General features: G+C 42.1%; 1 protein-coding gene across 2 annotated transcripts in view; it reads right to left on the minus strand.

Annotated features, from left to right (window-relative positions):
* PCNX2 (pecanex 2) overlaps nucleotides 1-21,940 on the minus strand; it is a 383,347-nt gene that overhangs the window by 311,761 nt on the left and 49,646 nt on the right. For both annotated transcript variants that reach the window (XM_075267754.1, XM_075267755.1), the window contains exon 2: nucleotides 9,748-9,926. In XM_075267754.1, coding sequence (XP_075123855.1) covers nucleotides 9,748-9,926 — 179 coding nt within the window. The remainder of the gene's footprint in view (nucleotides 1-9,747; nucleotides 9,927-21,940) is intronic.

A 21,940-nucleotide genomic window follows, 5' to 3' on the forward strand; every position in this document is an offset into this window, starting at 1 on the left:
CCCAGGGGGTCTGATCACTAATGCAATGCATTACAATGCTAATGCATTGCAATGCATTGCAAAAAATCATCCTTTCTTGCAGACAAAGAGCTTGCAGACAAGCCTGGGAGCCTTGTAAAGGCTCCCGGCTGTCATGCCAAAGTGGCGTCGGCCCTGGAACATGCTCCAGGAGCCGGCGATCAGGGTTTTTCTGTCCGCTTGAGAAGTCGGACATCTTCTCTTGCGGACAGGGAAGGACAGGCACAGAGTGCAAAAGAACGCACCCGATGCCCATTCAAGTGAATGACAGGTGTCACGGACACAGCTAGTGTCCGCTCCTAATGTCCGTGACAGATTTTGAGCGGACACTAGGAGCGGACACTACCTATCGGACACCGACGGTAGTGTGAACGCCCCCTAAGGAATGTCTAGCAACCATAGGCTTTTTCTTATTCTGCTTTCTTAAGCGTCACACAGAGAAAGAGGAGTTTATCATCTTACCCCCCACTTCACACACCCAGTATCTCCTGGCTTGGAAATTCAACCTTTCTACTGGTGGACCTATAATGGAAACACCACTTCTCTAGTAATTTTCAACTCAAAGAAGGATATCAGATGTTGTTTCAGTATAAAATGTATTCAAAAGAAAGCCAATGTTTGAAGAGGAAAGAAAATAAACTGTGCCATCATGACTCATGAAATCCTAATTATCAGTAAGACATAATTCCACTTTTATATCATGTCAACATGACAGCACCAACACCAAATAAAATTCCAAATCAATCAGCTTACTTAGGGGAGCCTGCAAAACTTTCTCACAAAAACTATATATGAAGAGGCTGATACATGACGCTTGTAATGAATCAGGAGGATCTTTACCTAAAGTCTTATAGGCTTCATCAATGACTGTTGATACAAGATTGATACAAGATTGTTACAAAAAGAAGGAAAAACAACATCTCATGATCTATGGACATCTGTGATCATCTTGGTTAAAATGGCTGGGTACAAATTGTAGGGTGATCCTATCCATCAGCAGTGGAGCATTATACTGTGCACGGACCACTATGGGACATATCTTATGCAGGGGCCGCTGTGGATCAGTATAAAATATATATATACACACACATACACACACGCGCATGCACGCGGACAAAATTGTTGGTACCCCTCGTTTAATGAAAGATAAACCACAATGGTCACAGAAATAACTTGAATCTGACAAACTGGAATTTGCCAAACTACATGTTGACAAGCCACAAAGTTTCTGGGAGAATGTCCTATGGATAAATGGGACAAAAATCAAACTTTTTGGCAAAGCAAATCAGCTCTATGTTCACAGATGGAAAAATGAAACATATCTTGAACATTGTCCCTACTGTGAAACATGGAGGAGGCACTGTTATGTTCTGGGGCTTCTAGAGAGAAATGGATTCTAGAGAGAAATGTGCTGCCCAGTGTCAGCTTGATTTCATTCATAGGTCATGGGTCTTGCAACATAATGACACAAACACTCACAGCTAAGAACACCCAAGAATGGCTAAGACGAAAACATTGAACTATTCTGAAGTGGCCTTTTACGAGCCCTGACCTAAATCCTATTGAGCATATTTGGAAGGAGATGAAACATGCCATCTGGAAATGGCACCCTTCAAACTCAAGACAACTGGAGCAGATTGCTTATGAAGATTAGGCCAAAATACCTGTTGTGCAACAAAATATTAAGTTAACAGTACCGTCATTTCTGTCCAGGCCTGCTTATACTTTCTTTTTTTTTAATTCTTTTGAACCATGGTAGAAAAGCAATGTCTGACTTTCATTTCTTAATTTTCATAGAATTTTTATTTATTATTACTTTTGTTAGATTCAAGTTATTTAAGCGACCATTGTCTGTTTTTCTTTCATTAAACGAGGGGTACAACAATTTTGTCTACATATGTATAGGCCTATATAATCCCTTTCAGAACTGAAGTGAAGTGGTCTCTAAAAAATTAGTTTGGCAAATTTTCTTGTAAATCTGGAAAATCGCTCTTACACTTGTAAGCCTTCTACCATCCAAAATAAATTAAAAGATGATTTTTAAAAAATGATACCAATTTACAGCAGAGATATGGTAGCTAATATTTATTAATGTATTTGGGTGGTATGACTGTCTGAAAAGCAGAGCATTTCACTTGTTGAAAATTGCGAATTTTTTTTCCAAATTTCCATCAGATTTCCTATTTTCTTCTTTTTTTTTTAGAAATAAATACAAAATATTGCTTAATGTTTACCACTAATATGAAGTACAATGTTGAAAGAACAAACACTCTCAAAATCACTTGTGTAAGTTAAAGCGCCTCAAAGTTCTTGCCATTTAAAGTGACACGTCAGTTTTGAAAAACGAGGCCTGGTCCTTAACATACTTTTGGGTTGTGTCTTTAAGGGGTTAAAGGCATAGTCATAGGTGACAGGCAGGTTAAGTGATCTGCATCTTTTGCAGATGATATTCTCTTGTATATTTCACAGCCTAGAACCTCTTTCTCAGCTCTATTCGATCTGATTCGGGAATATATTCCATGTAGCAATGATAAACTAAATATGTCTCAGAGTGTAGCTCTGAATATATCCCTAGACAATACCCCTGTTCATTCCATGCAAGCCTCCTTCGGGTTTTCCTGGCAAACACAATTCATTAAATACGTAGGAGTTAATGTCTCTTTGAATTTATCTCAGATGTTCACCTACAATCACGGACCGCTACTACGCACAAGTCAGTCTGACCTTCACAAATGGAAGTATAAACTTATCTCATGGGTTGAATGAAGATGAACATACATCCCCGCTTGTTATACATATGAAAAAAGAAAAAGAGAGACACCGAGCGCACTAAGTGTAATATGCACAACTGAGATGAGACAAATACTGGAGAAGTGTGGTAGAAAACGACCAGTTGGCCTTTCACCTGATGGGGTTGTGATGAGGTCACAACACCCAAAGATGGAATGCGATGGTAAATGGTTCTTGGTGAGAGTGGCAGCGGTTCTGTCAGTAAACACTGGAAGACCGGGAAGAAGAGCAGGAAAAAAAGGGGAGGGGGGGGGGGACGAGGATCCGCGCTCTGAGGTAGTGCAAATGGAGCAGGAAGCAGGAAACAAGCGTGTCGTTTAAGACCGGCTTTAATATGATAAAATACAGTACAGTGCTGTACTGTATTTTATCATATTAAAGCCGGTCTTAAGAGACACACTTGTTTCCTGCTTCCTGCTCCATTTGCACGACCTCAGAGTGCGGATCCTCGTCTCCCCACTTTTTTTTTCTGTTATACATATGAGACAATCCCCCACACTCTGCCAAGAAGCATTTTCACCTCGCTCTAAATTTATTTGGAACTCGAGAATTGCTAGAAGTACACACATAAGGCCTAAACAGCAGGGAGGAGGGGCCTACCAGATTGCCTTCTATACTATATGGCAACAGTAGTTTCACAGCTGGTTAATTATTTCCATACTTCACAAAAAAAAGCTATGGGTACAACTGGAAAATATTCAAAGAGAGGTGAAAGAATGACTACTGGGGCTGACAGGGCGGAATTGGCACAGAGGGGCAGAAGAAAAAAAATCTCTGATTGTGGCCTGAACCAACAGAATGGGGCTGAGATTGTAAACGCTGCTGTGGCAAGTCACTATTGAAAAGAGGGGTGAAAGAATGACTACTGGGACTGGCAGGGCTGAATTGGCACAGAGGGGCAGAAGAAAAAAAATCTCTGCTTGTGGCCTAATGCAAAAGAATGGGGCATAAACTTGAAATGCAGGTGCACAAATCTAACTAGAACTGAAAAGAAAGCATAGACACGCAGGTTCTCTCATGAAGTTACAAGTAGAAGAGTGGCTAGAAAGTGACAGTTGGGGTTCATTGTGTACACTCTATGCCACCAAAAAGGATAACTGAGGGGCCTACTTGCACCCCCTCACCAAACTCACCCAAACCTCAGCTGGGAGAAGCCTCCACTCACCCCAAGGGCCACAGGTCCAACTTCTACACCCAATACGTGTCAAAACGTGTAAGGCGCGGAGGAATCGGAGAGGACAGGGCTGTAGTTGGCCAGGTAGCGCGGCGCATACGATCCCCGCTCCCATTGAAATGAATGGGAGCATGTATGGCACGCAAAGGGTCACGCGGCGTACACGTGCCAAATCTCGCGGGATGTTACACCGTGTGAACGAGCCCTAATATAGATGAAGCCCTATCAGAGCTGATCAAGGCAGAATCATTAGACAGAGAAAGAGATACCATTGTTCAGGTTGTTAAAGGTAAAGCGTAACTCTGTATCTCTCACTTACCAGAAATTAGATCACACAGATCAAATTCATCTGAATATTGCTCTTGGTCATATGGAATTGACATAACAAACGAAAGGTGTGTCAGCTCACTCACATGTCTTCTGATATAAACGTCCATAGATGTTGAAGCATATAACTTCTGTGGAAAGCCTTAAAGTGTGGAAGATGCACGGAAAATCCAGCCTCTCAGCCCGAGGTACAAAACATATTCGTCCAAAAATTGAAAAATCCAGCATCAAATTCCTTAAAATAAAACTTAGCTTTTATTGTGAAAAATTTCTTAGGACATGGTATGCCCGATAAAATGTTAACCAATGATCATGATGGCAGAGTTGAACAAAAAACGTCTGACTGACGCGTTTCGGGGCGTTATAGTTGCCCCTTCCTCATAGACTATAAAAAGCTAAGTTTTATTTTAAGGAATTTGATGCTGGATTTTTCAATTTTTGGACGAACTTGGTCATATGGGTCATTGTGCTCGAGAAGCTCAGCCCTGAGCAGAGCAAGCCAAAGTGAGACATTCCTTCATTGAAAAGGAAGCTCTTGCAAGAGCAGAAGCAGTGGCTATGAGAGCAGAAGCAGAGGCTAAGAGAGTAGAAGCAGAGGCTAAGAGAGTAGAAGTAGAAGCTAAGAGAGTAGAAGTAGAAGCAGAGGCTAAAGATTCTTGAATCAGAGATGGAACAGGAGATTGCATTGGCTAAAGTGAGACTACTTGAGCAAGCATTGAGCCAAGGTTTCGATCCCGCCTGCTCGCTCCCACAGGAAATGGACGATGCAATTGATCGCACTAGTGACTGTGTGTTGACACAGCTATCTGTGCCACCTCCCATTTCCAGTACCATCCAGGCTGACAACACTGAGGCCTCTGGGTCAGCCCTACCTTCGGTGCCAGCGCCACCCACAGCACCCGAGCAAGTCAATAACCTCGATGTGCCCTCTCAAGGACAGTTATCACAGCAAGATTGCAATCAGGTGTCTTCTGGCCCACCTCCACAGCTCCAGCAGCAGTCATTAGAAGCTGTAGAGGCTAAACCACAGCTCAACCCTGCAACAACATCATTCTACCCGGCAGCATCTCACCCTTTCACGCCAGGCAGCCCATACGTCCAAGAGGTACCACGAGCAGTCACAGCAATAAGCGGTGAAAAATCAGATATGTCTGAGTTTGCCAGGTTTATGGTGAGCAGAGAGCTAATTAACACTCTCAAGATTTGATGACCATGTGGAGAGCTACAGGTCCTGGAAAGCTACCTTCAAGGCTGCCATTACCAACCTCAACCTAACCACAGAGCAGGAGCTTGACCTCATGATCAAATGGCTGGGCCCAGGCTCCACAAACCGCATTAAGAGCCTCAGAACCGTCTAAGTGGGGCAAGCAGAAGCAGATCTAGCTGTCAGTTCTTTGTGAGAACCCCTGCCAGGAATCATGGGCAGGGAGAGGAGATAGGCCGCTCCAGTTTGCGACCCGGTTGCAGCCTCCACTACATTCACCCAGCCTGTTGTTACAGAGATGCAGTGTCCCTATCCACATGCGCTTGTCCAGGTGTCGGCCCACCCAATGTTATGGGACACGTGCTGGAGTAAGGCGGAGACGGCACACCAAGAGTAGTAGTGACACCTAGGGGCAGCATAGCGAGCAGCCATCAGGCCTGAGTCTCCACAAGCAGAAACGCCAACATCCACATCTTGCGCTTCCCTCCACATCTACATTGCTTTCCACGCTACACATCATCCCTGTCCAGGTTGGGTTTGTGGCCTCGTCGTCCACCACCTCCTCTTCCAATTGCTCACTCTCCTCTTACTGCATACTGCACATAACCACAGCCTGCCCTGATAGCAACAGTAAGCCAGTGTATTACCACTGGAAGAAAATGTGGTTTAAATGGAGAGACAAGTGCTTGCTCACCTGGGTGGGTTGTGAGGAGGTCACAACAACCCAAATAGCCTTGAGAGCAAGCAATACCAGGGTATGTAGAATAAGGTGGAGGGCAGCAGCTGCAGGACCGTTACACGAACGGAAACGTACAACGAAAAATTGGGGCTGGCCTGATACAATGATTGGCCTGAAGAACAGTGCTCACCCAGAAGATGACAGAAACTTCTTTAATAACAAATGGAACAGCACAACGCGTTTCGGACATATGGTAGTCCTTCTTCAAGTGCACAGTCACTTCAAGCAACATAGATATATACATAAGAAACATTAAAAATCATCGAACAATAGGAATAAAAAATAATAAAAAAGAACAACAACTGTATGACAAATGAAATACCATAGAGTGGCTTAGGTAATGAATAAAAAACTAAAAATTGCTCAATGGAAAGAGAGAGCCCCAATACTATAATACATTTTCTTTTTAGTGAGCCAGAAAACACATAGTTCCAAAGTTGTAATAGCAACTGATAGCAACTGTGTCTTGTCATCATGACTGAGGCCGAGAAACGCTGGTTGCGGGTCCACAACCACAGAATCGTCAGGAGATAGCGGATGCTCCAGTGTTTGGACATCAGGACAGAGAAATTCGTCTGTTATCTCCTTGGATTCGTGAAGTGGTTGAACAGAGTCGAAGAGTGGAAAAGGACCCAAAAACAGCTCCTGGGAGGGGGCAAGGGTGGGATGTCTCTGCTGGGAAGATTGGGCATGTTGGGAGGAAGGAGGGGCAGACTCTTGGGTATGAACACGACTGGGGGTAGTGGCTGACTGGCTGGTAGAAAAGCCACTGGAAGCATTATCCGCTAGCCCTTGTAACACCTGTTCCTGGTTATCGGGTCTGGTCTGCGTTGTACCCTGCACCCTGCTTAACATTGCCATCAAGCCATGGATTGTGGATGAGCACAGTGCTGGCTGCTCCTCACCAGTAGGCATTGCATCCGCAGTAGCTTGAACGCGGCCTAGGCACCCAGCTGGGTTCCCTGGGCATCAGGACAGAGAAATTATTCTGGTAGTTCCTGGGAGGGGCAAGGGTGGGATGACTCTGCTGGGAAGATTGGGAATATTGGGAGGAAGAAGGGGCAGAATCTTGGGTATGAATACGACTGGAGGTAGTTTCTGACTGGCTAGTGGAAAAGCAGCTGGAAGCATCATCTGCTAGCCCTTTTATCACCTGTTCCTGGTGCTCGGGCCTGGTCTGCGTTGTATCCTGCACCCTGCTTAACGCAGCTGTCTAGTCAGGAATTGTGATGAGTGCATGCTAATGTTTCTTTAGGTTTAAATTTATGTTTCTGTCGATATTAATGTAGAGAAAAGAAGGTTTCCAAGTATTTTTCCACTTTCCATAGAGATTCTATTGAGTGTGGAAAGTGTCTAGTTCATAGGCTGTGATAGTGGGGCATGTTAGATGCCCCCAGGCATGCTTTCCCTGCTGTCCCAATTGCATTCCAGAGGTGCTGGCATCATTTCTTGGGGTGTCATTTTGGACTTGGTGACACTCCTTGTCACCGCCTGTATTTTTACGTTCATAATTTTAGGTCCATTATTTTACGGAGGTAAAATTACGGACGTAAAAATACAGGCGTATTTTACTACAGAACTCAATGGAAACGTCTTTTTACGGCCGTAGAAATAAGCACAAAATAAGCACAAAAAACAGCTCGCGTTACTCCGTGTGAATGGACCCTGAGGCTAATGTCAGAGGAGCTTTGATCTTTGTGCTTTGTGTTAGTGCTGGCTGCTGCTGTCAGGCTCACAACAGAAGCACAGATATTCTCCCTCCCCCTGTCCAATCTGATTTTTAGGACTAATCTGCCTATAATTGTTTAAATATTACTAAACTCTTCTATTCTTATGATTCTCTAGCTGTATTGCAATTTGTAAGCTTTTCAGAACTAAGTGTTCTCACTATTGGCTGAAAGGCTGTCAGCTGATATCAGGTGGCGCCAGGGCATCACAGTAACTCACAAAACATGTGTCTCTTCTGTATTTTTCCTGAGCAATACATTTTAGTTTGTCTGAGACAAATTGTCATTATTTTGATTATGATAAATATAAAATAATTTGGAATATTTGGGTCGATTTGCCACAAATCAGTTCCCCATCTCTAATCCTAATACGGTAGTAACAGAAAAGTAGGGTCAAGGCTCATTCTCTCTGGTATTGGTGCTGTCATGGTGATGTGATGTAAATCCAGACCAAGAATTTTCTTCCTTTGTGGCAATTTTTTACAAACCCCACTGCTGTAACACACTGTAAAGGCAGTCATCTGACTTACTGAAACTTCTCTTAAACTTTTGTATCAAGCATACTATATCCCTGTAGTATCTACAAATATCAGACTGCTGCTCCAAGGGCTGCAATATCCCAGGCAACAGCCCAATACCCAGTGGCCTGTTTCTAGTAAGTGATTGAAGATCTGATAAAGTCCTTCCTTGTACAATATAATGAATAATCAGATTTTATTCAAGTTTTTCAAATAGAACAGAAGGAAAAAAAGGGGGAGAACAAGAAAAATGCACGCAAATAAATGGTGCAATGGCACGCAGATCGGGACTGTAAACAAAAGGACAAAGGTACAACCCCATCTATCATAATGTAACGTAACATAGTAAGGTGATACGGGGGTCCAGAAGTATGAATCTAAAGAAAAAACAATGTCAAAAGGGGAAGGGGGGAGAATCAAAAGACAGGGAAAATACACAGTGGGAACTGCAGTTGGGGGAACACATGCGGGAAAAGAAGGGGAAGGGGTTACAGAGGGAGGGTAGAATGGCAAACAACCTCCTCCGAGGAGAGGAGGAAGAGAGATAGTATGGTGGCATTATATTTGCGTGCTTGTACAATATTATTATATCCTATTTTTCTTTTGCTTTACTAATCTAAACCAACGCTCCTTTTACCTTGTTCCTCCCATATCAGTTTCCCTTTGATCATGTTGTTTAAATGAGCTCTATCATTGGGAATAGTCATTTTTAGATAATAACATCCTAGCATAGCCTTTAGAAAGGCTATTTCACACGTACCTTTTGTATGTAAATTGCCGCAGTAGATTTGGAATAAGTCAGTTTTTATTCATATGCTAATTAGCTTCCACTGTGCAACGGAAGTGTCTCTGTGCACTGTCTGCTCTATATATATGTACAGTAAAGAAGAGTCATCAGCACGGCAGCCTCTGCTGTACATATACATAGAGCAGACTTATTCAAAATCTACTGAGGCAATTTACATGCAAAAGGTACGTGTGAAATAGCCTTTCTAAAGGCTATACAAGGATGTGCATGTGACTTTTCCCAATGATAGAACCCCTTTAAGTTGTAATGCTATACTTTGGTGTCTTGATTTAGAAATTAAAAATCATTTTTACTGTTAGTTCTCTGTTTAGTACATTAGGTTTAAGATAATATTTGACATATCCTTTATGTATTATAAATACTTAAAGATCTTCACAAAACATGGCCATATATCCACATCCATAGATTGTTTTAAAGGCAAATTTAGTTTGAAATATCTTACCCAGGTACAGAGTGACCAGTTGTGATGTTACCATCCTGCTTTGGCTCTTTTTTCCGATGATTCACAATCCCACTATCGAACATTAGATGCAGCTGAAAACTTACAAGCTTAATAACTGCAAATATGATGGTAGTAGATATACAGTAAAGGCATAGCGTGACGTTTGTTCGAGGCAAGCCCTGTGAAAACATTAAGATGTGCAGAGCAAAATTAAAAAAAAACAGGTGACACACAACAGTAAATAAAATGACATTGCAGAAAGACCCTTAGAAGATTGCTATAAGAAAGAAAAAAAAATAATAATAATAAAAGTACACCGAAAGGGGGCACCTTCCTTTAGTCTATTGATGAGTTTGTTAACATCTAACAAAGTGGTGGTCATAACAAGGCTAGTAAAGATTTTTCCTTCTCTCAGCCTCTCCTCTTCAGTCTCCAGGGGGCCCCCATATATCATACGTTACATCATCACGACGTGATGTGCGGTTTGCAGGTCCCAACCTTAAGAAGGAAGAGGAGAGACCGCTTGTAGGAGCGAGGTCAGGTAAGTGTTGCAGCCAGGTTCTCACCAGTTTCGCAATCCGGTTTTAAATAACTGGATTGCAAAGCCAGAGAGAAGTGGCGCCACCAACCTGGTTCTGCTACTAGTAGAGTTCCCTGCTCTACCACTTACAGACTTGTAGGCTACAGGCCCCATTGAGCCTGTTACCTACAAGCAAAGCATTGATACTTACCTGATAGCTCCTTGGTGCCTCCTGCTTGTCCCTGCTCCAGGAGCACATGATGTCACATCAGTGCGCCTGGAGGAAGAATGAATGGGACTGGGGAGCAGGCAGGCGAGTATAGACTGACTACTGCTATGGGGTGGTCCAAGAATGGGCTACTATGGCCCATACAGTGTCCCCTTTACTATTCCCCCATACAGTGGCCTTTTCACTGGTCCCCTATACTGTATGGAGTCCATTATATTGTAGGGGGAAAACAGTGATAGGGGATATTAAAGGGGCTGTGCAGGATAACTTTTTTTTTTTTTTTAACAATCTCAGGTCCCCAATGCGGTTCGATCCTGCAGCTCATTGTTTCCACCCTGCACAGGACTACTAGTGAGCCCTGAGGCCATTCAGCAGAAGACACTGGAGCAGCAGGACCAAACCACACTGGAAGGACACTGGAGCACCAGGGACAGATAAGTATGACTTCAGTTCAGACTTTCAGGTTTAATTCAGTGGATTGAACAAAATGATTGCATAAAAATGTGAGGAACTAAAGCCTATAGATAAACACAATCCTTTCATTTCAGGGGCTCAAAAGTAATTGGACAAATTAAATAATGGTAAATAAAATGTTAATTTCTAATACTTGGTTGTACACCCTTAGTTGACTTGAACTCATGGACATCACTAGACACTGTTGTGTTTCCTCCTTTTTAAAGGGATTCAATCATTCAGAAAACTCATTTTGAGCTAAACATATGCCTGAATAGCCTTTAATAGCCGACTGTGTAAGCAGGCATAAGAAAATGGCCGCTTACACCAGTTTACTGTGTAAGCGGCCACAGGAAAATTGCTGTGGGCATGCGCAGTCAGCTCTGTCCGAGGCCTGACAGCAGAGGCGACTGCGCATACCTAGAAATTTGAAGCCAGCATCGGAAGAAGACGCAGGGAGAGGCCGTTTCAGGCAAACATAGAGGAGATTTCGCTTGCAACATTGGGGACACCCCCAGTGCTGTTTAAGCACTTGGGACTGCCTCCAGTGCTGTGAGAGAACTCTTTTGCATACAAAAGAAAACTGGGATTTCTACCGAACGGTGGTGCGGAGAAGACATCTAAAGGTAGGGGAAGAATAGCCTTTCTCAAGGCTATTCCTACAAGTTAGGGAGAAAAAAAATGCATTTTAATGATTGAATCCTTTTAACATTTTATTTACAATTATTTAATATGTCTAATTACTTTTGAGCCCCTGAAATGAAAGGATTGTGTTTATCTATAGACTTTAGTTCCTCCCATTTTTATGCAATCATTTTGTTCAACCCACTGAATTAAAGTTGAAAGTCTGAACTTCAACTGTATCTGAATTGTTTTATTCAAAATTCATTGTGGTAATGTGCAGAGCCAAAAATGTCGTCTGTCCAAATATTTATGGACCTAACTGTATATGGTGGTTGTTAGGCTACAAATCCCGTATTGCAAATCAAGAGAATAATAAAAAAATAAAAAAAATACAGTGAAAGAAACACATAGCTTGAAGGTAACAGAATATATAAGGGGTAAGAAGTTGTGTAAGTATTCTATAAATATAATGTAAGTTCTTGCATTCCTTAAAAGCTCAGTATGTTACTAGGTTGATTTCTGAGCAAAAGGTCACTGGTTGAAATCAAGGAACAGCCATTAAGATTCCCCAAAAAAAGAGAAACAACGTCATCCAGCTCATCAATAGCTGTCTTTCAGCCAAGAAAATTGTCAAACTCCATCATGTGACTACCATGACAGTTGGAAAAATACGAAATTAAGTCTGTTTATCTATTCTAAAGCCAAGAGGTGGATGTCCAGGCAAAATCTTGGAGTCAACGAGTCGTCGCATAACAAGGTCTATCAGTTCTGGTGCAACAAACACAGCAGTACTTTATTTCTTCTTTCTCTTATTTTCATTTGTCATTAAGTATTATATATAGCCGTGGTCAGGCATTATAGACTCCTAACAATATGGTTCCTAGTATGTTCCCAGCTACTATCTCTTCATTATCCATATGACCGCCACTTCAGTTCCGTATCCTCAAGGCCAGCTGTTTGACATTCTATGTCACCACACTGACCACTCCCTCCACGTACTAGCAACCACTACTTAAGAACTGCACCCTGGACTGCTTTCTACCCCTTCCAATATATTATTAAGCTTTTGTGTCAGAAGGTGTACCGATGCTGTTTGAATACATAACTGCTTCACTATGTCCTAACACAACATACAAGCCACTTTTACGTACAGAACCAGCTGTTACTTGTACAGTGAGGATCTGATCCTGAAGAGTGTGTGGGGGCTCTGAGGGATTGTTTGGATACAACTGCATGAGAAGTGTTGCACAATTCTCATCGGAATAACATTGAGGGGCTTACACACTGTATAATGGAATACATTAATTTCAGTGTAGACAACACGGTACCCACAAAAGTGGTGAGGTGTTTCTCTAATAACAAGTCATGGATTTACTCTGATAAAAAAAAATGCTCTTCGCAAGGAGAAAAATAAAGTGTTCAGATCTGTTCAGAGGACAGTAAAGTTTAGAATAGTCTTAAGACAATATCTGGTCACCGTCAACCCATCTCTCAGGCAGTAGACACAAAGTAGCTTAATGAACTAAATCTATTCTTCAACACATTTGATCACATACCAGCTCTGCCCACCTCACCCCGACCTGCTTGCTGACATCTGGTCTGAAAGAGAAGAATGTGCAGCTGATTTAGGGGCTTAAAGGGTTTGTCCCATCACAAGGATCCTATCTATACTGCTAGTTTATGTGGATTTAAGACTTTTTCTAAATGCATTGCTTTATCAAAACTGCTTTGTTTGGCCGCCATCCTAATTTATTCACTTCATTGTTTACATTCCGTTTCTATGGCCTTTGGGATTATCTGCTCATTTGTCAAATGATGCAGCTGCCTGCTCTCAGGGGGAGGGAGGGGCTGGGAGCAGCTCTGAGCTGTTTGTGTTTTTAAGGAGCTTCTCAGATAGGGGAGGTGAGAGCTCAGGGATTTCTGAGCTCTTATCAGTCGGTTTAATTGAATTTGGCTGATAAGGGCTGAGAGAGGGAGTCCGTTATCTCTGTATGTAATGCAAACTGACTCAAATCCAGCTCTGCTACATCAGCTTCACAGTGTGGTAATTCATTTACAACCAATCCCTTGCAAGTGAAACCCCACCCACCTATGTGCTGAGAAAAGCAGGAAGTGAAGAGAGCACAACAGCCTGCAGGTTAGTGAACAAGCATCATGGGAATAGCCCTTTAATCCATCACAAAATCAGTGCTGGATTCCAGGGCCTGATACTGTTAACAATGCAATGAACACTTTAATCTATATTAAATGGATTCTATCATTCCATTTGCCTTCGCTCATGTAGCAGCCAAAGAAAAATGGCCAACAAGACATGCACAGATTGAGGCTAAGGCCCCGCATTGCGGAAACGCAGCTTTTTTTGTTGTAGATTTTGCTGCAGAATTTTGAGCCAAAGACGTAGGTCCAATTTTTGACAAACATCCCAATTAACCCATCTAAAAAGATGGATACGGGTATCCACTGTGTAAAAACTGACATATACCAGACGTATTTGTGAACCTATCAGAAGTGTATACGAACACTACTCTTCAATCTGAGAGAAGATGCTAATGAACAGATGAGCACTCCTTGACTATGCCTCAAGGATTTAAGTCTCCCCTTCGCAACTGTCGCATAACACCACACAACAATGATTTTACTACTGAGAGAAAAACGTGATTTATACTAAAATGAGCATGCTGATTTCAAATATGAACTCGGAATTTGCCTCACACATATAGATTTTAAGTTATATATGCGAAGCCTATTCAGTTATAATATTAATGCATTATATATTGGAAATATTCCAATGGACCTACCTAGACCTGTCCAACATCAAAACTTAAAACTTTCTTCATCAACACACCAAGTTAGCTGCATACTACGCAATGAAAAGTGATGTCTGTTTCTGTACTGATGTAAAGGGTTTTATGATGGAGTTAGATGGTACACATGTTCCTGATGAATGGAGGCTAAGTGGAAATGATCAAATACTCAGAACATAAAGGGAAAGTTTGTGTTGACCTGAAAGTGGTAGCACTGCTGCTTGGCCTACAGTTAGGGTACACAAAGAATATGTGTTTCTTGTGCCTATGAAACAGACATGATGACAACAATCATTACAAAGTGACCCAGTGGCCTCTCAGAGTTGAGCACACAGTTAGTCAGTACAATGTACAACACAAATCATTGGTTTATCCACTTCAAGTTTTTCTTCCACCACTTCACATTAAACTTGGTTTAATGAAAAATGTAATTGCACTTGATCGTGATGGAAATGGTTTCCAGTATTTGAAGGAGAAGTTTAGCATACTGAAAACTAAGGTTAAAATAAAGGCCGGAATTTTTATTGGCTCCAAAATCAACAAACTAATGCATGGTGACACATTCAGAACAAAACTCAACCCTCTGGACCTTGCAGCTTGGGATGAATTTGTGCTAGTAGTGCAGAACAAATCAGCTGAAAACTCATGAAAACAATATGCTTACAGCATCTGATAAGGAAAAATATCTTTGTACTGTGTTAGCCAGGGGATATGAAATAAAAAAAATTTTTTGAGAGAAGTCCTCAGTAGTTGATAGCTTTATTAATGGCTAACATAAAAAATGATGACCTATTGCGAGCTTTCGGGATATTAAAGCTATCCCTTCATCAGGCTGGTATAACACAATATCTGAAGGCAGGCATATTTATACAGGAATAGAGTGTTAGATGCAAAATAGATGGAAAGCAGAACATGCAAATAGACAGTTCAAAAAACCATATATATCAGTTCACAGGAAAGTTCTCTGGGTTTATGGTTCCTTTGATCAGTCACGTGGTGTCTAGTTGTTGTAAAACTTCATAAAACCCTGTGACTGGTTTAACCCCATTCGGAGTGTGTCAAAGGTCATCATGAGTTTATATTCCCATGTCCTCCGATCTTTTTTGTTTTTGAAATTTCCTCTTAGTACCAGAATCTTCATATCATTGGTGATATTATGATTTTGATTGCAGAGTGCTCTCTAATCATGTGTGTGTGTGAGTTCATCCTCATCCTAATTGCCTGGCCTCTCACCTACATACAGGCCCCCAGGACACTTGGTACACATTATTAAATACACCACATTAGGTGTGCTGCAGTTGAAGTTACCTGGGATCTTGTAGTCTTGATCAGAGTTAGGGATCTTTATTTTATCTGTGGTCAGTATGTGAGGGCATGTTTTGCACCTTTTCTGTCCGCATGAGAATGTTGCTGTGTTAGTTGGAGGTGACAGTGAACTGCTAATAACAATATTCCTGAGATTTGGTGGCTGTCTATAGCACAGGAGAGGGGGGTCTGGAAATATGGATTTTTGATGGTTGTCTTTTTGCAGTAGTGGATGTAGTTTGCGTGTAATTCCTCTCAGCATCTCCAGGTGTGGGTTATATGTGAAGACCAGGGGCACCCGATTGTTTTCCTGTTTGGTATTGTATTTTAATAACTCCGATCTTAGTATTCTTGTGGCCCTGTTAATTTGGTTTTCCACAGTTCTTGGATGGTAACCCTGCTTCAAGAATGTGTTTTTGAGGCCTCCAAGGTGTTTGTCTCTATCTGCAGGGTCTGAGCATATGCAATGGAATCTGATGGCCTGGCTGTAGACATTGGAGTTCTTTATGTGTTTAGGATGAAAGCTATCCCATCTTAGGTAGGTAGGGCGGTCAATCGGCTTCCGATACAGCGATGTCTCAATTTTGTTGTCCTGTATCTTGGCTGCTGAACAACTTGGCTGCTGAATGTCATTGAAAATGCATTTCTTACATTACCTTCTTGACTTTTTCCCACCCAATTTGGGACACGTAAATGACGAACATGAAGAGCGGTTCCATAAAGATATTTCTACAATGGAGAACAGATATCAAGGCCGCTGAAATCCCAACATAATGGGGGACTACTGCTAGTTTTTGCAACAGGAAAATATGACCGTTCACAAACGCAAAAGCAGATGCCTGAAGCACTTTTAAGGGCCTGTGCACGCGATGTAATGCGGCGTTGATTCTGACACGTAAACAGACTCCGTTTAACACGCATAACACATTGAAATCAATTGGTTAAAAAGCCTCCCATTGATTTCAATGTGTAGCGCACGTAAGACGGAACCCATTGAAGTCAATGGGATTCTGTTTTGAAGCACTGATTCTGACATGAGTTTACGTGTCAGAATCAACGCCGCGTTACATCGTGTACACGGTCCCTAACAGTCCTGGGCCTTGCTCAAGTAAGACTTCTAAACTGAAAAACGAGACTTTTAGAAATTTTGCTATTCCATTACATTTTCATACACAGTTTACTAGGAAAACTTTGATGTAAAACTTGTTCTGTTCATATTTATTCAATACTTTCCAAGTGCTTAAAAGGGTATTCACTTCACCTAGTTCCAGCTTATTCTCCTCAAATTATATTCCCCTCCTGTCTAAGGTGTCTTCCTTCTTGACCGCCTTCTCAAAACCCATGCTCTCCTGGGCGAGCAGAATCGCTATTGTCAAGATGATGGTGTTGCCCATAATCCTATATCTGTTTCGTACAGTGATTATTCCTATTCCCGACTCCTATCTAACCAAGCTCCAACGTATTTTGTCTCATTTTATTTTGGAGGGCAAAATATCTAGGGTCCGCTTCCAAGTCATGCCCAGACCCTGGCCTAAGGGAGGGGCTGAGGTCCCAGATGTCAAGAGGTACTATATGGCCACAGTCTTAGAGCAGCTTAGAACCTGGTGGGATGAATGCTCTAATTGGCGTTGGATGGAGATTGAAGAGGATATGATAGGTGTGCCACTTATGAGCTTATTAAGCCCTAAGGAGCTTGGCACCCCTACTGGGATGACGCCCTTTTTAAGTGTACAAACCTCTATTTGGGCATGGAGATATTTGCTGTCACACTCCTCTTTGGAAGATCTAGCTCCTCTGATCAAGCTCCTGTTACTCTATCTGACTACATTTATTCCGCAATTGGAGGTTCAGGGATGGATATCTAAGGGTCTTTATAAAATTGCCCAACTCTATGCAGATGGTCATTTCAAAACATTCTCTATGTTGAGAGATGAGTTCGATCTTCCAAAGAATGACTTCTTTAAATACTTACAGATTAGACATCTTTTCCAGACTTATGATGTATCGAGGCTCATATTGCCTAAAGTGGCCCTATGACTGTGGAGGCAGCTAGCCCCCACAAAAGGTGGCACCTCATCGTTTTAAAGTTTCCTCTCTGTCCCATCCAGACAGTCCAAGCCGTGTGTTTAATGAGATGGGAATCCGATCTTGCGAGACCTATCTCTTTACAGGAATGGTATGATGCCAGCAGTTTTCTTAAGCGAGTATCGAGGGGTACGGCCCATTGGGAGACAGCACAAAAGATCTTACTCTGCTGGTATAGAACTCCTAACCAACTGGCGCATGTAGATCCCACCTATTCGAAGTTTTTCTGGAGAGGATGTGGGCAAGTAGGCTCCCTCATCCATATGTGGTGGGAATGCCCCCCAGTCCAGGCCTTCTGGGTGGCTGTTTTTCATTTCATGTCCTCTGTGGTTGGCCTCACTATTTCGCCATCACCAAGCCTTGCTCTTTGTTTTCTGGATTCTGGTACATTCCCAACTGGTTCACATACTGTCCTGGGTCAGATTATCTTGGCAGCTAGATCCATGATTGCCCATCAATGGCGGGCTGCTCCTTGTGACTGTGAATGAGCTGGTCCACATATACCCTGGAAAGGATGCTAGCCATGGGCTCTCTCCCTAATGGAGAAGGGGAGAAGTTCCCACACCTAGTTTCTGCTCCCCCTATTCTGCTCTCCCTGATAGACACTAGCTCTTGGTAGGTGAAGGGCTTGACATATTCCCCTAGCCTTATATCTATCTCAGTTTCGGGCATGATGCAACATTGAAGTGAGCTATGTATTGTTGTACTTTGCATTACCAAGGTAGTTTGTTTTTTGTTCTATGTTATCTACCCGCTATTATTGTCACTGTTCCCCCAATCCTTTGTATCCTACTGCTGATTTCTTTGCTTTTTCTCTCAAGCGTCTATCCCCTAGAGTTAAACCTTGCGGATTGGACTCTTCTGCTGATGGCTATAGCTCTTGTATTTTTGTATGTCGTACAGTTTTGCTTCCTTTTTATGCTCTCAAAAATTTCAATAAAAACCAAATTTAAAATAAAATTAAAGTGGTATTCCCAACTCGCCTGGTCACCAACTTACAGGCTGTATGCTCTGTTCACGTCCTTGTTTTCTCTGTAAATTGGTGGGTGGGGTTTCACTTGCTCTGCTTAGCTCTCTTCATAGCAGTACATGTTTACAGTCAGTAATGAGGGATGATTGTAAATAAATTAGCACAGTATCACTGGAAGATGCACAATATGAAGCTGATGTAGCAGACCTGGATTTGATAGTGGTTGAAAATCCAAAATTGACATGCTACAGGAGCAAGAATCAGCTTGCAATAAACTGAATTTTAAGTCTTTGTTTACATACAGAGGTAACAGACTCCCTGTCTCAGCCCTTATCAGCAAAATTCAATTAGCCGACTGATAACTGGAAGAGCTGGAGATAAACAGCTCAGAAATACAAGCTGCTCGAGAGAAGTCAGCTCCCCCTCCCCTCCTGAGAGCAATGAGCTACAGTCCTATGAAAAAGTTTGGGCACCCCTATTAATCTTTAATCATTTTTAGTTCTAAATATTTTGGTGTTTGCAACAGCCATTTCAGTTTGATATATCTAATAACTGATGGACACAGTAATATTTCAGGATTGAAATGAGGTTTATTGTACTAACAGAAAATGTGCAATATGCATTAAACCAAAATTTGACCGGTGCAAAAGTATGGGCACCTCAACAGAAAAGTGACATTAATATTTAGTAGATCCTCCTTTTGCAAAGATAACAGCCTCTAGTCGCTTCCTGTAGCTTTTAATCAGTTCCTGGATCCTGGATAAAGGTATTTTGGACAAACAATTCAAGTTCAGTTAAGTTTGATGGTCGCCTAACATGGACCGCCCGCTTCAAATCATCCCACAGATGTTCAATGATATTCAGGTCTGGGGACTGGGATGGCCATTCCAGAACATTGTAATTGTTCCTCTGCATGAATGCCTGAGTTGATTTGGAGCAGTGTTTTGGATCATTGTCTTGCTGAAATATCCATCCCCGGCTTAACTTCAACTTCGTCACTGATTCTTGAACATTATTCTCAAGAATCTGCTGATACTGAGTGGAATCCATGCGACCCTCAACTTTAACAAGATTCCCGGTGCCGGCATTGGCCACACAGCCCCAAAGCATGATGGAACCTCCACCAAATTTTACAGTGGGTAGCAAGTGTTTTTCTTGGAATGCTGTTTCTTTTTGGACGCCATGCATAACGCCTTTTTTTATAACCAAACAACTCAATCTTTGTTTCCAAAATGAAGTTGGCTTCTCCAAATGTGCTTTTGCATACCTCAGGCAACTCTATTTGTGGTGTACGTGCAGAAACGGCTTCTTTCTCATCACTCTCCCATACAGCTTCTCCTTGTGCAAAGTGCGCTGTATTGCTGACTGATGCACAGTGACACCATCTGCAGCAAGATGATGCTGCAGCTCTTTGGAGGTGGTCTGTGGATTGTCCTTGACTGTTCTCACCATTCTTCTTCTCTGCCTTTCTGATATTTTTCTTGGCCTGCCACTTCTGGGCTTAACAAGAACTGTCCCTGTGGTCTTCCATTTCCTTACTATGTTCCTCACAGTGGAAACTGACAGGTTAAATCTCTGAGACAACATTTTGTATCCTTCCCCTGAACAACTATGTTGAACAATCTTTGTTTTCAGATCATTTGAGAGCGGGCTGTCCATGTTCGGCGACCATCTAACTTAACTGAACTTGAATTGTTTTGTAGAAAGAAATGGTCCAAAATACCTTCATCCAGGATCCAGGAACTGATTAAAAGCTACAGGAAGTGACTAGAGGCTGTTATCTTTGCAAAAGGAGGATGTACTAAATATTAATGTCACTTTTCTGTTGAGGTGCCCATATTTTTGCACCGGTCAAATTTTGGTTTAATGCATATTGCGCATTTTCTGTTAGTACAATAAACCTCATTTCAATCCTGAAATATTACTGTGTCCATCAGTTATTAGATATATCAAACTGAAATGGCTGTTGCAAACACCAAAATATTTAGAACTAAAAATGATTAAGATTAATAGGGGTGCCCAAACTTTTTCATAGGACTGTATGTCACTTGTCCTGGGCAGAGAGATAAGTGACACCGCGGGCCCCACAAACAGTATTACCCTGACATTCATTGGGAAACCCACACAGCCAAGAGTAAAGGCTCCATCAAATTTTTATCCTCTCTAGCAGACAACTTCATTGCCCAGCTAGTAGAAGAAAACACGAGAGGAACATCCATTTTGGACTTAGTCCTAACCAACAAAGAGCACATGGTTGAGGGACTACGGGTAGCAGGGACACTGGGATTCAGCGATCATGCTATACTTGAGTTTGGGGTTGCAAGAAGAAGAAGACCTGAGAAGACACAGACTTCAAGGCTCGACTTTAGCAGGGCAGACTTCAAGAGCCTGAAGGCAAGGGTTAGCAGAATTCCATGGTGCAAAATTCTTAAGCACAAAAATGCACATGAAGGGTGGGAAATCTTCCGTAGGGAAATCATTAAAGCACAGGAACTAACAATACCTAGAAGGAAGAAAAATGGGAAGCACCTAAAAATATCAGGATGGATGACCAAAAAATTACATAACCTGCTAAAAAGGAAAAAGGAAACATACAAAAAGTGGAAGATGGGAATTATACCTAAGGAAGAGTACACAGCAGTCTGCAGACTCTGCAAGACAAGCATCAAAGGAGCTAAGGCTGAACACGAATTGAAGCTTGCAAAAGAGGCAAAGAGTAAGGTAAAAGGATTTTGGGGATATGTTAAAAGCAAAAGAAAAGTGAAGGAGACCATTGGAGTCCTGAAGAATGACAAAGGAGAAACAGTTAACATGGTGGAACAGCAGGTGGAGCTACTAAATTCATATTTTGTATCCGTCTTCTCCCAAGAAACTAATGGAAATATCGACATTAATGGTGATGGAGATGAGGGGAAGGAGGACTCCAAGCTGACTATAAGCGAAGGTCTAGTAAGAGAGCACTTAGCCAAGTTACAGGAAACCAAGTCCCCAGGACCAGATGATTTACACCCTAGAGTCCTGAAAGAGATAGCAGAGGAAATAACAGAACCCCTTGCTATAATCTTCGGTAAGTCAAGGGAAACAGGAGTGGTCCCTTTAGATTGGAAAAGGGCAAATGTTGTCCCCATCTACAAAAAGGGGAAAAGGGACGATCCAGGAAATTACAGGCTGGTAAGTCTGACCTCGATAGCAGGAAAAATCTT

Source organism: Leptodactylus fuscus, chromosome 3 (genome assembly GCF_031893055.1).
Source record: "Leptodactylus fuscus isolate aLepFus1 chromosome 3, aLepFus1.hap2, whole genome shotgun sequence".
In the NCBI taxonomy this organism is placed as follows: domain Eukaryota; kingdom Metazoa; phylum Chordata; class Amphibia; order Anura; family Leptodactylidae; genus Leptodactylus; species Leptodactylus fuscus.